General features: G+C 36.6%; 1 protein-coding gene across 1 annotated transcript in view; it reads right to left on the bottom strand.

Annotated features, from left to right (window-relative positions):
- Window positions 1-17,823, bottom strand: part of LOC144457583 (fibrocystin-like) — a 268,575-nt gene that overhangs the window by 172,121 nt on the left and 78,631 nt on the right. Inside the window, exons 5-6 of the mRNA XM_078155330.1 lie at window positions 8,996-9,109; window positions 2,466-2,553 (exon numbers count right to left, since the gene is read on the bottom strand). Of these exons, the coding sequence (XP_078011456.1) occupies window positions 2,466-2,553; window positions 8,996-9,109 (202 nt within the window). The remainder of the gene's footprint in view (window positions 1-2,465; window positions 2,554-8,995; window positions 9,110-17,823) is intronic.

Genomic DNA, 17,823 nt, shown 5'->3' with positions numbered 1-17,823 from the left:
TTCATTTAGCTAAATTTTTTATTAGTTTTGTTTTGGGTTTTTGTTGTGGTTTAGGAGGGTTTGGTTGTTTTTTTTTTTTTTAATTGGCAGACTATTGCCTATGTTAAACATTTAAGGGAATACGCGCGTGCACACACACACACACACACACGCTTACACAGATCTTGCTCTCTGGTAGTGTAGAAACATAGCTAAGTATCAAAGTCCACCTTCCTACACAAAACAGTCAAGCAGAAATGCAGTGCAATGGTTATTGATAAAAGCAACTAGTAAAATCGTTCAAAACACGGAGAGACTGATGTGGGCTGATGATTCTTAAATCTGCCTTACCTGCCCCAATCTTTCTGCTTACCTCAGATCACACATCTCCAACAGCTTTTCAGACTCGTAACGCTAGATGTCCAGGAGACATCACCAGGTCTAAACTGGAGTTCAATATCTTTCCTCCTAAACCCTCCATACCTTCTACCTTTCCTATTTACTACAGAAGGCAACACCTTCTCCCAGTCCCATGGTCTCACATCTTAAGATTCATCCTGTATCTCTCATTATTTTTCACCTCCCATATCAAATCTATTGCCAAGTCCAATCAATTTCACCTTTGCAAAAAAAAAAAAAACAACTCCTTTTTCTCCTCTGGCACTGCCACCATTCTGGTGGCCGTTATTACCTTACCTCTAGACTATTGTAATAGCCTGCTGATGGGTCTCCCTGCCTCAAGTCCCCCTCCACTTCAATCCATTTTCCATTCAGCTACGAAAGTGATTTTCCTAAAGCACAAGTCTGATTGTGCCACCAACACCACCACCCCGCTCCATAAACTCCAGTGGCTTCCTGTAGTCCCCAGGAGTAAATACACACTGCTCGGTTTGGTATTCAAAGCCCTTTATAACCTAAAACCCTCCTACCTTTCCAATCTTCTCACACTTTACTCCCCAACACATACTCTTTGATCCAGTAACAATGGTTTTCTGGTGTTTCCATGAACAAGACACTCTATTTCTCAGCTCCAGGAATGTTCTCTGGCTGTCTTCCATGCTTGGAACACTATCCCTCCTCTGCTATACCTACTAACCTCTCTACTGTCTTTTAAGTTCCAACTAAAATCTCATTTTTTACTAAAAAATTTCCTTGGTCCCTCTTAATTGTCTCTCTGTTAATTATGTCCTATTTATCCTGTATATAGCTTGTTTGTATATATTTGTTTCCATTTTGTATCCCTCGTTAGATTGTAAGCCTCTTGAAGTCAGAGACTGTCTTTTGCTTCCTTTTATATGACCAGTGCTTAGTATTGTATATTATGCACACAGTAGGTACTTAATAAATGTTTGTTGATTGAGTGATTGAAATCTACTATCTCCAGCCTTGATATCTCCTTTGAGCTGTAGTCCTGCATTTACAGTAATCAGTCCAATAGTGCTACCTAGAAGTTATACAAGCACCTTAGCTCAAGATGTTCAAAATTAAAATCATCTTTGCAAGAAAGATTGACCCTGAGGCAGCTAGGTGGCGCAGTGGATAGAGCACCGGCCCTGAAGTCAGGAGGACTTGAGTTCAAATCTGGCCTGAGAACAAACACTTGACAATTACTAGCTGTGTGACCCTGGGCATGTCACTTAACCCCAATTGCCTAAAAAAAAAATTGACCCTGTTCCATACTTTATCATCTCTATTGATAGTACCATCAAAGGAAATTAATTTTGTCCCAGGATGTCCTTTTCTCCTTTCTCTGGTTGTACAGGCATGACATTTACAAAAGTTCAAGTGAAAACTTTTCTAACCAAATACTAGTCTCAATAAGAAAGATCCCTGCTATAGGAAATGACATGAATTCTGAGTTGGCACTAATTAATACTAGGGTGAAAGCCAAATTCACTATAGTATAATCTATGGGGGTGGGGGAGGAAGAATCAGAGAGAAAATAATTGCAAGCACACCCTTATTGTAAATAAAATTGTAGGAGGATGTCTACACTACTTTAAACAATAAATGATTTTCAACTAGTACTCCCATTTTACATATAAGGAAAATTAGACCAAAAAAGTTAGTTTAGCAGCACAATTTACACAAAATTAATTTGCTAAGTATAAAGTGTTTGTATTTTCATTCAAGCAAGCCCTCTAAGATTTACTAAATAACAGTTATAACCTAATTCAAGTAACTCTGTTTTTCTAAGTAATAAAATTAATTTTCCTCTAAATTTGTCTGTAATTCATACTTTTCACTAATTCAGACAGACTAACAACTCTCCTATTTACCTTGAACTGGTACGGTTTTATTGTATAACTCTAAAATACATGTCTCTAAAGGAATTCATCCAAATTCTAATTTACTAATCTTTCATAAATAAATGTTCCTGAAGGTGATTTCATTTAATAATTAACTTTGCATTAAAATAACACCTTAAAGTGAAGCAGTATAAATAACAAGCACACATATGGATCCAAACAACTTTGACCTCTCACCTCTCATTTCCTGAGGCAATATCAGCTCCAAGATGGGTCCAGGCCTTCCTGGGGTATGCACTATGAAGCTGCAACTTTCCATAAACTCCTGGAGCAAGTAGAAGACATGCACAGGAAATTAATAAGCATAGCAAGAGAAGATCACTAAAGAGGTTAGAATGAAAAAAAAGGTTAATGGCAAAAAAAAAAGTATATGACAAGTTGAAAAGTTTACATTTAATCTGATAAGATCAATATGGATGCTCTAAATATCTTTATATTGTCCCAAGTGTACCCAATTTTATATAATATAAAGATGATGCAAAGCTTGGAAATAAATCTATAATCAATAGGAATGGTGCCAAGATGGCAGAGTAAAAGCAGTGACTTAGCTGAGCTCTCCCCCAAACCCCTCCAAATACTTGTAAAAATGCCTCTAAACAAATTCTAGAGCAGCAGAACTCACAAAAAGACAAAGCAAAACAAATTTCCATCCCAAGGCTGGATGGTCAAAGGGAAAGATCTGTTGCTCCAGGCTGGGAAAGGAACGTAATGCAGCATGTGCTGTGCAGGCAAAGACTGGGCCACAGCAAACCCAGAGCAGGTCTCAGGAGACTGAATCACAGGGAGCTGTGACAGTTTCCAGACTTTTCAACCCACATAGTTGTCAAAGACAACTTACAAGATCAGTGGAAAAGGTCTGTTGGACCTGGGTGAGAGAGGAGCACAGTCTGGCCCCAGTCGTTGCACAGCCCCGGGGCAGTGGCCACAGAAGCAGTGGCTACTTCTAGAGCTCTCAGCCCACAGAGGGTGGAGGGATCCAGTGACTGATCAGAGGGGGATTGCAGAGATATCTTTGCTGGCACTGAGGCAGGATTCTCTCACTTTACCTCTGCTTGGAACTGGGTCATAGTCCTGGATGGCAGTCCTGGGGCAGGAGGAGCACTGGCAAGGCAGCGCTTGTGGAGATGATGGAGAGTGAACTCTCCTCCCAGTTCCAAGGCAGAACAGAGTGTTTGTGGTCACTCATAGATGAGAGCACAGGCCAGGAAAGGAGTAACACCTCTCCTTTGATCATACCACCTTGAAGTTGTACAGGTCTCTAGAAGTATCTCTGAAAACAGCTGCACAAAAACCTCCACACTGGAAGCAGAGACCTACTTTAACAAAGAGTTTAAAAGTCAAGTGATTGGCTGGGAATATGAGCAAATAGCGGAAAAAATCTCAGACTACAGAATTGTACTTTGGTGACAAGGAAGATCAAAACACACAACCAGAAGAAGACAATAGAATCAAAGCTCCCACGTCCAAAGCCTCCAAGAAAAAGATGAATTGGTCTCAGGCCATGGAAGAACTCAAAAAAGATTTTGAAAAGCAAGTAAGAGAAGTAGAAAAAATTGGGAAGAGAAATGAGTGATGCAAGAAAATCATGAAAAAGAGTCAACAGTTTGCTAAAGGAGAACCCAAAAAATACTGAAGAAAATAACACCTTAAAAAAATAGACTAGGCCAAATGGCAAAAGAGGTCCAAAAAGCCAACAAAGAGAAGAATGCCTTAAAAAGCAGAATTGGCTAAATGGAAAAGAAGGTCCAAAAGCTCACTGAAGAAAATAATTCCTTAAAAATTAGAATGGGGCAAATGGAAGCTAATGACTCTATGAGAAATCAAGACATAAAACAAAACCAAAAGAATGAAAAAATAGAAGACAATATGAAATATCTCATTGGAAAAACAACTGACCTGGAAAATAGATCCAAGAGAGATAATTTAAAAAGTATTAAACTACCTGGAAGCTATGATTAAAAAAAAAGAGCCTAGACATCCTCTTTAAAGAAATAACCAAGGAAAACTCTCCTGACATTCTCGAACTAGAGGGTAAAATAGAAATTGAAAGAATCCACTGATTACCTCCTGAAAGAGATCCCAAAAGGAAAAATCTTAGGAATAATTTATAGCCAAATACTAGAGTTCCCAGGTCAAGGAGCAATATTGCAAGCAGCCAGAAAGAAACAATTAAAGTATCATGGAGCCACAGTCAGGATAACACAAGATTTAGCAGCTTCTACGTTAAGGTATTGGAGGGCTTCAAATATGATATTTCAGAGATCAAAGGAGCTAGGATTAAAACCAAGAATCACCTACCCAGAAAAACTGAGTATAATCCTTCAGGGAGAAAATGGACTTTCAATGAAATAGAGCACTTTCAAGTGTTCTTGATGAAAAAACCAGAACTGAATAGAAAATTTGACTTTCAAATACAAGATTCAAGAGAAGCATGAAAAGAGCATGGGAAGAGAAATCATAACTGACTTATTAAAAGTTGAACTCTTTATATTCTTATAAGGAAGGATGATATTTGTAACTCATGAGACCTAAGTATTAGGGTAGATGGAGGGGAAAAAATATATATATATATATGCATGCATGTATGTATATACACATACACAGAGGGCACAGGGTGAGTTGAATATGAAGGGATGATATGTAAAAAATAAAATTAAGGGCTGAGAGAGGATTGTACTAGGAGAAGGGGAAAGGGAGAGGCAGAATGAACTTATCTCACATAAAAGAGACAAGAAAAAGGCTTTTACAGTGGAGGGGAAGAGGGGAGAAGTGAGAGGAAATGAGGTGAGAGGGAAATCTCATTGGATTTGGCTTAAAGAGGGAATAACATATACACTCAGTTGGGTATGGACATCTATCTTACCCTATAGGAAAGTAGGGGGGAAGGGGATAAAAGAGGGGGGATGATAGAAGGGAGGGCAGATTGGGGGAGGGGTAATCAGAAGCAAACACTTTTGAGGAGGAGCAGGGTCAAAGGAGAGAATAGAATAAACAGGCGGTGGGATAGGATGGAGGAAATATAGTTAGTCTTTCACAACATGACTATTATGGAAGTGTTTTGCATGACTACACATGCATAACCTATATTGAATCGCTTGCCTTCTCAATGAGGGTGGGTGGGGAGGGAGGAAAGGAGAGAATTTGGAAAAACAGTTTTCATGTACAACTAAGAAATAAGATATACAGGCAAAGGGGTTTAGAAATCTATCCTGCCCTACAGGAAAATACAAGGAAAAGGGAATAAGAGAAGGAGGGGGTGATAGAAGGGAGAGCAGATTGGGGGAAGGGGTATTCAGAATGCACTATCTTGGGGTGGAGGGAAGAGAGTGATGGGGAGAAAATTGGTAAATCAAAATCTTGTGAAGTGAATGTTGGAAACTAAAAATAAATTAATAAAAAAGAAAAAATCTATAATCAGTAAGTCAATAAACAATTTTTAAACACCTACTATATGCCAGGTACTATGCTAAGCAATGGGGATATAAAAAGAGGCAAAAGGCAGTCACTTCCCTCAAAGAACTTACAATCTAACAAGGGAGACAACATGCAAACAAATATATACAAAGCAAACTTTATACATGATAAATAGGAAATAACAGAGGGAAGGCACTAGAATTAAGAGGGGTTGGGGAAGTCTTCCAGTAAAAGATGGGATTTTAGTTGGGACTTAAAAGAAATCAGGGAGGTCAGTAGAATCTGTAGAGAAAGATATCATATTTAAAGAATTGTCCACTAGAATACCACTGAAATCACTGCCCTTAATATATAAATTTGTTGTTTGGGTCTTTTATGTTATTTATTATGTTTGGAGTGGGAGCAGGGCCAGTGTGGAGTGCATTTTGTTTCCTAGAGGAGAAGGATTTAGTGTTATTGGTTTTGTTTCCAGTAACTCACATTAACCTTTTATCCTGTTAGACTTATCGAAGACTACATCTTTAGGTCCTTAGTTTCAAAATATGATTCTCATCAGACAAAAGGGTTAAAGTCTTAACAGAGATTTGCTTGATGCAGTCCAGCTATATTCCTTCAGGTCTTTCCTTCTGTACATACATAAAGTGCCAAGCTCCATTTTAAACATAATTCCTAATTCTCCAAAACCCACAATTCTCAGCAATGACTTTCCCAAGAAAAAGAAGGCCAAAAAAACCTTATTTGTATAATTTGTCCACTTTCTGTCTCCTACAACATCTGGCTTGATACAAGCACTTAAAGAATGTTTACTAATTAGCAAGTATAGCAAAACCTCAATGAACTAGAACCTAAATGAATGGAACTCTAAATGGTAGGATTTTTTTCTTCACTGTGATTTATAAGAAAAGGCCAATTTTAAAAATTGATATTACTTTTGGGTTTTTTTGGAGGATAAGGAAAAGAGGAAAGAGAAAGAAAGAAAGGGAGGGAAGGAGGGAGACAGGGAAAAGGAAAAGAGAAATTAGAAAAGAGGAAAGAAAGGGGGGACTGACTAGAGGAAAAGGAGAAGAGAGGAAGAGAGGTAAAAAAAGAAGAGAGAAAATGAGACAGAGAAGAAGGGAGGGGAGGGGAAAGGAAGGAGAAAAGAGGGGGAGGGCAGGGGAAGGTGAAGAGAGGGAAAGAGAGGAGAGGAGAGGACTTCCAGAGCATAGCCTGTATTATTACAGATTTTTTTTTTCAATCTCATATACTTTCTACATATGTTATAACAGATTTTTTTCAGTCCCATGCTTTCTACATCTATGGGCTTTTATATAATGAGAATCAGCTTTCATGTTGCAAGAAAGTGGACTAACATATTTTTAGAAGATTTAAAGCAACAAAAAAAAGCTTTTGCCTTTTGCAAGCAAAAAAGAAAAAAAGTTTGCTGTTTAATCCTGAATTAGTCCAACATTTCACTTAATCAATTAATGCACTATTTCTTTGAACATCCTTATTGATGAAGATTAAGAGAAGCTAAATCTGTCATTTATGTTGCAATTTTACTTGCTTCATGGTAGATAATTATGGACCCAGCATGATAGGAGGAAAAAGCCCTACTATTTCTTTGTTCATTTCATTCTAGTACCACAAAGACTTGAGAGAAACCCAATTGTGAGATCCTTAAGGGTATATCTTATCACCATCTTTCTATCCCTATAACACCTGGCACTATTCTTCAGACATATTAGGTACTCAATAAGTATTTGTTGAAAATTAGAAGGCTGATGATGACACTAACTGAATAAACTTCACCAATCCAATAGTATCAATGCTTCTCATTATTTTGATGAACTAACCCCCAAAGAGAGTGTTTCTGAGGTTTAACTGAGAATCTAGAATGTATTGGATACTGCCCAAAACCTGCATTCAGAGCATGGCCTCCGATTGGAGATGGTGGAGGTTGGATATCAGAGAACTCCCCCTAGATCTTTTTAAAATTTTCAACCACAATGCTTAGCACAGTGCCTGCCATGCAATAGGCACTTAATAAATGTTTATTGACTGACTAAATGAATGAATATTTAAGATATATTCCTTAAAATTATGTAATTTAAAAGATTTCTAAGAACGATGCCCAAGAATAATATACTTGCATTGGTTGCAATCATGATTAAATATTAACTTGTGTGAAATCAAAAAAATCAGAGCTGGCCAAAGGGAGACACAGACAGAGACAGAGAGACAGAGTAAAACAGAGAGATGATAGAGAAACAGATGATAGATATAGAATACAGAAATAGATGTTATATATAAATGATAGTTTACAGAAATATATAGAGATGTAGATAATGTAGAAATAGATGATAGAAAGATAAAGATGATATAGAAAAAGGTGATAGTTGCTTTTGTTCATGTTCATCCTTCATTTTTGAAGGAAATCAATGACATCATGAGTGTATTACATAGATATGGATGATATAGAAATAGATGATAGAAAGAGAAATTGATTGATAGATCATGTGGCATTATCACCTGTGCATTGACAGAAAACAAATTATCACATTTTCTAGAACCAACAGGGAGAGATGATCTAATGTTTAATGGTGTTAAGAGTCCTTGGAGGGACCCTAAGAAGTAAGAAAGCAATTCTCTGACCATCTTCATTATCCAATATAGAATCACCCAAACCAAGAAGGTGGCAGAGCTTACAACAATCAAGGGGGGAAAAGTTCATTATTCCTTTTAAAACTGAACTAGAATTTCCATTTAAAACTGAAATATGTGTAGGACACAATATATGTAACTGAGAAGGCATTTTAGGTTGTATTTTTTTTCTATGACACCTTTTTCAGTTGAATCTATCATTATAACATCAGCAAATGTACTGGTTGCCCATACTATTTTACCGCGATATGATCAACTAGAAATATCTCACAACTAATAAAAATCTACCCAAAATTGTCTAGTAGGCACACATAAGAGCAAATTCACAGCATCTCCTTCCTACTTCCCACACGCACAAGTATGTAAACGCAGCATGTTTATATTTTGAATTGATGTAATTTTAATCCAAATGGATGATTGCAGAGCAACTGCCTCTATCAATGAAGATCAGTGCCAGATTAATAATCTTAAAGACTAGTCTGGGGCACTGAGAGGTTTAGTGACTTATCCAGGGTCTCACAACCAGTATGTGTCAGAGGCAATTAACACAGGGCATTCTGATTTCAAAGCCAGCACATTATATGAGTATGCCAGGTACCTTTCTACATGTTATTTGCTTAATTTAAAAAGATATAAACACATATTCCTACCAATAGTTCCCGGAGCAATATTAATTCCATCCAAACGATCACAGTAGACTCCTGCAGAGGCTTGAAGCTGGATCAAAAGTGTTTGCCCTTTCTGTAAGGGCTCAGAAAAATTACCTGTTTAAAAAGAAAAATTTTCCAGTAACTTCATTTGAAGTTTAAGGATTATGTTAGACTTTCAAGAAGGCAAAAGCAAGTGAATATATTAGACTATGTAGATGAGTTACTGATAACATGCACTAAATTATACACACATGTATATTATACAGAAACCTATAACCACACAATGACTGAGCTAATCACAAATATTTAGATTTGCTCATTCAAGTGAGCTTCGTAAAAATATTTACTAAGCAACATTTTAACCAAGTTGTTATGTGATCATATAGGTATGTGTATATGTGTACATATGTATAACATGTGTATACATATATACATGTGCATAAATACGTACATATATACACATACACAACCTATATAAACATATAATGTACGAATGTGTTATTTGTATATAATTTATAATACTTGGTATGTGTAAGTATACATGCAAATGCATAATGTATACATGTCAATAGACTTTTTGGGTAGAAGAACCTATGTGTACAACTAACTGGTTCTCCCTTTTTGTACTCAACTTTTAAAAGCACTTTTGTTTCTGCAGCTAAGATCTCCTGATTTACTGGACTCGAGTGAAGTTTCCACTTGTTATATCTTTAACATCTTCTCTTGCTCCATATAAACAGAAATTACAATGTGGGGAAGGCATATAGATCAGATACAAACTTAATACATACAGGTTCAAAGTACAACTTTTTGCATTAAGTGGATGAAATTTTTGGACTGCTGAAACATAGCCAATGGTTCTACTAAGTAGCCAGATACCGTACCTTTTAAGGAATGTGTTCTTTTCTAAGCCTAACACTGATTCATTCATTCAACAAGGGTTTTAAAGCACCTACTATGTGCTAGACATTGCACTAATCATTGGAAATACAAGTATAAAAACAATATAAAATGGTATAAACACAATCCATTAATATCAACACCACAACTCGCTGGCAGAAATTGACAACAGCACATGACTAATGTGGAAATATGTTTAATGTGACTGTACACGTATGGCTTATATCAGATTGCACGCCATCTTGGAAAGGGGGAAGAGGAAGGAGGGGGAGAAAATTTAAAACTCAAAATCTTGTTAAGGTTAAGGTTGAAAACTAAAACTAAATAAATAAATATTAAAAAAAGAAAGAAAGAAAAGAAATTGACAACAGTCATCCTCCATTTTACAGGCAGGAATAGAGAAGTTTTACCAGATTTATCTGAAGAATTCACATGCTTGCCAAGACTGGCAGAAAGACTAAGTCCAAGGAGGATTATTTCCCTCTGGAGATATTTCCCTATCCTTTTGTACCTGGTGGTATAGGCATAGTTTCACTGAAATTATATGCCCTATAAGGAAGTAATGGAGAGTAAGAAGGGAGTGCAGTAAGGAGAGAAGGGAAAATAAAGTCAGCATACACAATGGATTGAAAATACATACAGAGGGGCAGCTAGGTGGCACAGTGAATAGAGCACTGATCCTGAAGTCAGGAAGGCCTGAGTTCAAATCCAGCCTCAGACCAAACACTTGACACTTACTAGCTGTGTGACCCTGGGCAAGTCACTTAACCCCAATTGCCTAAAAAAGAAAATACATACAGAAAAGTCCAGCAAGAAAGCTAACTTTCTATATTTTTGACTATTGAGATAAGGATAAATTTGAGAACAATTATAGATTTATATATGTATATTACACCTTCTTTACAAGAAAAAGGTATATTTTTACCATAACATCTAAGTTGTAATTTAAATATCCTAGTGCAAAGTCTATTTCATAGTAAGAACAACAGAATAATAAAGGTATAAGGCATCACAGAGATTTTCTAGTCTTTCCCCCTCAAATCTGTTTTTTTTAATTGATATCTTTTGATTTTACGTTGCCTAAATTTCCACTAGATCTCTGCTTCTCTCAGACAGCCGCCTCTTATGACAGAATGTTATAAATGAATCCTCTTATAACAGGGCTTCCAAGTCTAATGGAAATCTTAAGGATTATCTAATCTATATGAGTAGTCATTTTGATGGGTTTAACTATTGAGTGTAAAGCAATTACAATTACAAAATTATTACCAACCAACTGCTACTAAGTTAACTAATAAACCGTCTAGGCGTTACTTATAAATACTTCATTCTCATTGCATGGTTTTGGAGAGCCTCAAAGACATGGTTTGGTCAAATAGGTCAGTATTTTAATCCACATGTTGCAGGTATAGGGGAGAGACAGCAGAAACAGAGATGTTAAGTGAATCTGCCTAGGGTCACACAGCAAGTGAATAAGAGATCAAGGATTAGAACTCACAGCCTATGAATTTCCAGCGTGTGGCTTAACCCACTAAGCCATGCTGTCCCTCTGTATAGGTAATAGCATTTATGCTATCAGCAGAACAACTAACGGGTTCTCTCAGCCAACATGAAGATGTTGCTAGAGCAGAAAGAAGGGGAACAGAGAGGAGGGGGACGTTAAAGTAAATGCGTGTGGTATAGTCCTTATCTTGTGGTGATAAGTCTGTACAGTAAGCTGTATTCCAACTGTGATTTCATTTATTTCACGGAGGGTAGTTTACAGTCTTGGAAAAAAATGGCCTAGCATTAAACAGATACCAGGGAGGAAAAAGTAGGACAGTTTTTGCCCTAGAGAAATGTATGCAGAGTCCAGCAAAAAAAAGAGTTCAGCGTTCCTCTAAAATTAGAGATTAAATCAATTATGCAACACAAAACTGCAGCAGATGTGGATTTTTTTTATGTCTGTGCAACATTAGCCAGCTTGCCATGATCTTCCAATATCTGAAATGACCAGAGTTTTTATTTTGTTGGTCTCCTTGGTCCAAGACTTAGAAATATGGTGGGAATGGAAAGTAAAAGGAAGGGAATAGGTGGTATAGGCGAGAAATCGTAACAAAGTGTCCATCTAACTTTAAAATGAAGTGGTTTGGGTTTTTTTTGCCAACTCTAAAGGCCTGGGTTCTCCTATTATTCCCAGAATGAGTAAAAACAACAACAAAAGCAGGAGAAGGTATTCTTCTCCCCAGCATGTTCTGTAATCATAACCTCGAGCAATCACCTACAAAGCAGAAGTCTCTTTTATACAGGATAATGTGGACAGTCCTTGGTTTTTATTCCCCTACTCAATCACCCACAATAAGACTTTGAGAAAGAATATACATTGTACCTACCTTCTTTACAAGAAAAAAGGTGCATTTTGCAGATGTTATCTAAGTTGCATTTTACACTAAGTTGGAATTTAAATATCCCAATACAGTGAGTAGTGAACAGAATCTTCTGTCTCGTAGTGGGAACAACAGAATAACTATCGAGTGTAATAAAGGTAGAATAATAAAGGTAGACAGAATCTTAGAAATGATTTCGTTTCTTCCCCTTCAATTCTTTTTAAATTGATATCTTTTGATTTTATATTGTGTACATTTCCACATAGATCTCTGTTCCTCCGAGAAAGAAAAAAAAAGATCAACAAACGAATCTGATATTATATGTAGTGTTCTATACCCACTGTACCTCATACCCTCTTTGGAGCCAAGTTTGATGATTATAATTTCACAGCATCCAGTTTCAATTTTTTTAGTAGTTGTTTAGTCATTATTCAATAGTATTTGACTCTTTGTGATCCCATTTGGAGTTTTCTTGGCAAAGATACTGCAGTTGTTTGCTATTTCCATCTCCAACTCATTTTATAGATGAGAATACTGAGGCAAATGGGGTTAAATGATTTGCTCAGGGTCACACAACTAGTAATTGTCTGAGGCCAAATTTGAATTCAGGATGATGTCCTCCAGGTTCCAGGCCTGGAGCTCTATCCACTGGACCACTTAGCTATCCTTTTTAATTGTTTATTTTTGTTCTTTCCATTTACATTCTTATAGTCAGTAGTACACTGAAGCTAACCCAAACCAGTTAACAAGAGCCAAATGAAATTTTCATTGTGAGCATTTATAGCTGGGCAAATGCTACAAACCAGGGTTTGATTTGCCTTTTGCTAATTATCTAAACTTAATAAAGTGATGAAAAACAGGGTTTTGTTGTTGTCCTTCCTTCTCAAAGAGGACTAAAATGATATCACTATGTCAGGGTCAAAGTACAGTATGTATGACTGTGGCTGATCTGATCAGTACAAGCTAAGAAGGCTTTCACAGAACAAGCACAAATATTCTATATGAACATTTGGTATGGAGATGTCTCTAGACTCAGGAAAGTGATGGAAAGCATGTTAATAATGCAGACTAAATATAAAGGTGTATATGCATTTTTTTTAAAGCAAAGAGCTGGTTGTTAAACATTTATTAGCACAACCCTGGTTGTAATTATTGTTAATGTCGTTTTCCTGGATCTGTTGACTTCACTTTTTATCAGTCTATAAAAGTCTTCCCATTCTTCTATGGAATCATCACATTCATCCTTTATTACATCCTTTCTTACAAAGTAATATTCCTTTACATTCATGTGTTATAATTTATTTAGTCCTTCTACAACTGACCAAATCTCTCCCATTTTACAGATGAAGAAATTAAGATCTATAGAGATAATATTATTTGCCCAAAGATTCATTGCAATTCATAGCAGAATGGGGACTGGAATTCAGAGCCAAGTATTTTATCTCCTCATCTAGTGTTCTTTACACCAGATAGAGCTGTCATCAGATTAATTGAATGAATCAAGATTATGAAATAATATAGTAGAAAGACCAACTTGTTAATCTCAGAATCTTACATCTAGAGATCTCCATTATACCTCACCATCAAATAATGGGAATTGATTTACAATGGCATTTGCCACTGAAAAACAGGCTAATGTGTGCCAAGCCAGGAAACCAGAAAAGAAGAAGGTGAGAGGCATCGAGGCCTCAAAAAGTGAGCGATAGATATTGGACAGCAAAGGAGAAACTGACAAGAGGAGGGAAATAGAGCAGAATTAGTGGTTACTTTCCAATGCTACCCACCTCCAAAAAAAACAAACAAACAACCCTGAATTTATGTTATCTAAATAAAAAGAACTATTTTATTTTTGTCTTTGCAACACCCACATCTGGTTTAGTATCTGAGTAGTTTAGATAGATTCAGGCAAATAACACAGTGGGGGGGGGGAAGACTTTGTATATTCTATTGCCAATGACCTAATTTCCCATCTAACATGTTCAAAAACTGAATCATTTGCAAACTGATAGGAGACCTTGTCCATATTCAGAACACAAATTGATATACAATGAAGTAAATTAAAATAGCTTCAGTTAGTTAAAATAAAATTAAGGTAAGCAAAAATCTCACTCACTTTCCCTCATAAAGTAATTCCGTTTATATCTCTGTATCATGCATTATAGAATTAAAAGAAGATAGCTCTAGAGTCAAATTGACCTCAGAGGCCAACTAATCCAACCCTCTTATTTTTCAGATGAGGAAACTAAGGCTCATGGAGAATAATTTCTTGCTAATATATTAGTGTTTGAGACAGGATTGGAAGCCAGGTCTTCTGACTTTAAAATTAATGAGATTTTTTTCCGCACAACGTTGGCTCAAAAGTTACATTTACTGTTTATGTGACGTATCAAAGAATATGAAAAGTTGAGTTGGAAGCTCATACTTGTCTAGCTCATACTTGAAAAGGAATCTACCATATGCTAGACAAATGACCATCCAGACTTGGTTTAAAGATGTTCAATGTGGACGAACCCACTACACTGCAAGGCTGCCTAGTCTGCTTTTATATTACACACACACACACACACACACACACACACACACACACACACATGCACATATACACACATACATACATACATATATACATATATGTGTATATGTATATATGTGTGTATATGCATATATATTTTTATAACTATAACAACAATAATAATAATAAATTACAATTTATATAGTTCTTACTTACTATGTGCCATGCACTGTGTTAAGCACATTACAATTACTATCTCATTTTATCTTAACAACCTTGGGAGGTAGGTGCTATTATGATCTCAATTTTATGATGAGGAAAATGAGGCAAAAAGAGGTTAAGTGACTTGCCCAAAGTTACACAGCTAGTAAATGCCTAAGTCTAGATCTCAATTTTATGATGAGGAAAATGAGGCAAAAAGAGGTTAAGTGACTTGCCCAAAGTTACACAGCTAGTAAATGCCTAAGTCTAGATTTGAACTCTGGTCTTACTGATTCCAGACCTGGCTCTCTATCCACTGAGCCACCTACCTTCCCCCGTGCAATTATTAAGAAAAATATTTTTTCTTTACATTAAAACTAAATTGACTTCTTTAGAAGTAGCTTCTATCTATTCCATCTAACTCTGCTTCTTAGGACCAAGCCTTCTTCTACATAATAGCTCATTAAATACTATCATGACATTATACCCCCCACATACATACACATCTTTTCTTTCACAGGTTATACATCCCCAGTTCCTTTTGTTGAGCTTCGTATACCATGAACTCAACACCTTGCTGTCCTATAGATAATCTCTGGTTGACCAATTCTCCTCCTAAGATATGGTACTCAGAACTAAACATAATCCTGACTGTGACACAATGGCAGTATTACATACTTACTCTTGGACACTGATCCTTTTTTAATGAATGCTAAGATCACATCAGTTTCCTTGCTTTGTCTGCATCTTTTCTAAACTTTGTATCTCCTCTAGCAGGTAGCATAGCATTCTGTACACAATAGATGCCTACTAAATGTTTGATGCATTTCCTCAATATGAGGACAACTTAATCATTTGTATCTTTTAAAAGCCCTAGATCTAGTTCTTTCTGTGATTGGGGATATCCTGGCTGCTGATTTGTAAAAAAGGTTAGGTTTTAGGTTTTCCATATGGGTATGCAATATACATACATACATATACATGCACATACATGTAATGTGCAATTAGATCTTTATATACACACATACATACATACACACACATATATACAATATATATGTACATATACATACACACATACACTATATATATATATATATATATACACATGTATATGTATATATATACACACATATATATGTATATGTGTGTGTGTGTGTGTGTATACACACACATATACATCCATGCAATTTGTCAGTACAATGGATCGAGCACTGGGCCTGGAAGTGCTCAGGAAGAGAGCTGAATTTAAATGTGGCCTCATACATTTGCTAGCTCTGTGACCTTGGGTGAGTCACTTAACCTCTGTTTGTTTCAGTTGACTCATTTGTAAAATGAGAATACTAATTATAGCACCTATATCCCAGGTCTGTTGTAAAGATCAAATGAGATAATAAGTTTAAAGCACTTAGCACAATGCCTGGCAAATAGTAAACATTGCATAAATGTTGCTGTTTTTGTTGTTACATACAATCCATATATTAAAACTCAAACAGTCCACCACAGGTTTCTTCAGAGTACCATAAGACTAACCATTACGAGTGACCCATAGTTTGAAGTCTATACAAATCTTACTCATCCTTCAATGCCCACCTCAATTCTTACCGTACTCTACCTCACACAGAACTTTCCCTTCTCTGAGTTGCATTTATTTTCAATGCTACAAAATCAAGGATTTAAGTGTTCTATAATTACATGTATATTTATGCCTTATATCCTTAGTTAGCCTGTAAGCTCTTTGAGGACAGAAACTATTGATTCATACTGTTCTATCTCCCCTAGTACCCAACACAGTGCTCGATTTGGGGTGGAGTGGAGGTGGTGGTGGGGGAATAGGCTAGATCCAGATCTATGATTTTAGTTACATATGGAATTTCTAGTGAATTTTTCTCCAATAATGCTGATAAACAGTTCATCTATAATACATAGTCTTAGAATGTTGCCCATTACATAGAGAGGTTAAATGACTTGTCACTGGTCACACTGCTTGTATACGAACTCAGGACTTCTTGATTTTAAGAAAGACCTTCTATTCACTAGGCTTTGTCGCTTGGATTAATTAATTGTATGTGAATATGGCCTTTGGTCAGACTCCCTTTTCCTCCCTCTTTCCCTCCCCTTCCATTTACCACTCAGTGGTTTAGGGCCTTGTGCACAAAGTGTGTAGAGTGAAGAGCTATGGAAAAAAAAACTTAAAATAATGATTGAGCTAAGAGTTATGGTAAACATCTATAATCCCTGTCACAGGAGGATGAGGCTAATGGAAACTGAGGCCTGGAGTTCTCAGCTATACTGGGCTATACTGATCAGGGGACCATACTCAATTTGGCATTAATATAATGAGCTCTGGGGTGGGGACATCAGGGTACCAAAGGAGGAGAAAATTAGCCCAGTTCAGAAACCAAGCTGGTCAAAGCTCATACGCTGATGACTAATGGGATCCAGTCTGTGCTTAGCCTGCACATTTCCAGCCTGGGTGAGAGGAAGGGAGGGAAGGAGGTAGAAGGAAGGAGGGAAGGAGAGAAGGAAGGACAAAAGAAAGGAAGAATGGAAAGAAGGACAGAAGGAAGGAAGGGGAGGAGGGAGGTAGGAAGGGAAGGAGACAGGAAGGAAAGAATTGATAGTGGATTTCACCATCTCTCTAAAGCTATAGATTATTTTGAAGAATAGAGATTAGAGAGATAGAAATTTCCCCTTTTAATCTAAACTAGGTGATACACAGCCTTTTTTTGCTAAATAAAAGCCACCTCCAATTTTCTCCAGAATTTATGATTGCTTTCAGAACCTATGATGAATTCATTTGAACAGCTTTATTGATACAAAATATCTTTCTTTTGAGGGTAGATTTT

The sequence above is a fragment of the Phascolarctos cinereus genome, unplaced genomic scaffold, assembly GCF_003287225.1.
Source record: "Phascolarctos cinereus isolate Bilbo 61053 unplaced genomic scaffold, phaCin_HiC Scaffold_5;HRSCAF=322, whole genome shotgun sequence".
Lineage (NCBI taxonomy): Eukaryota > Metazoa > Chordata > Mammalia > Diprotodontia > Phascolarctidae > Phascolarctos > Phascolarctos cinereus.
Note: the sequence above shows the minus strand (reverse complement) of the source record. Positions and strands in the feature narration are given on the sequence as shown.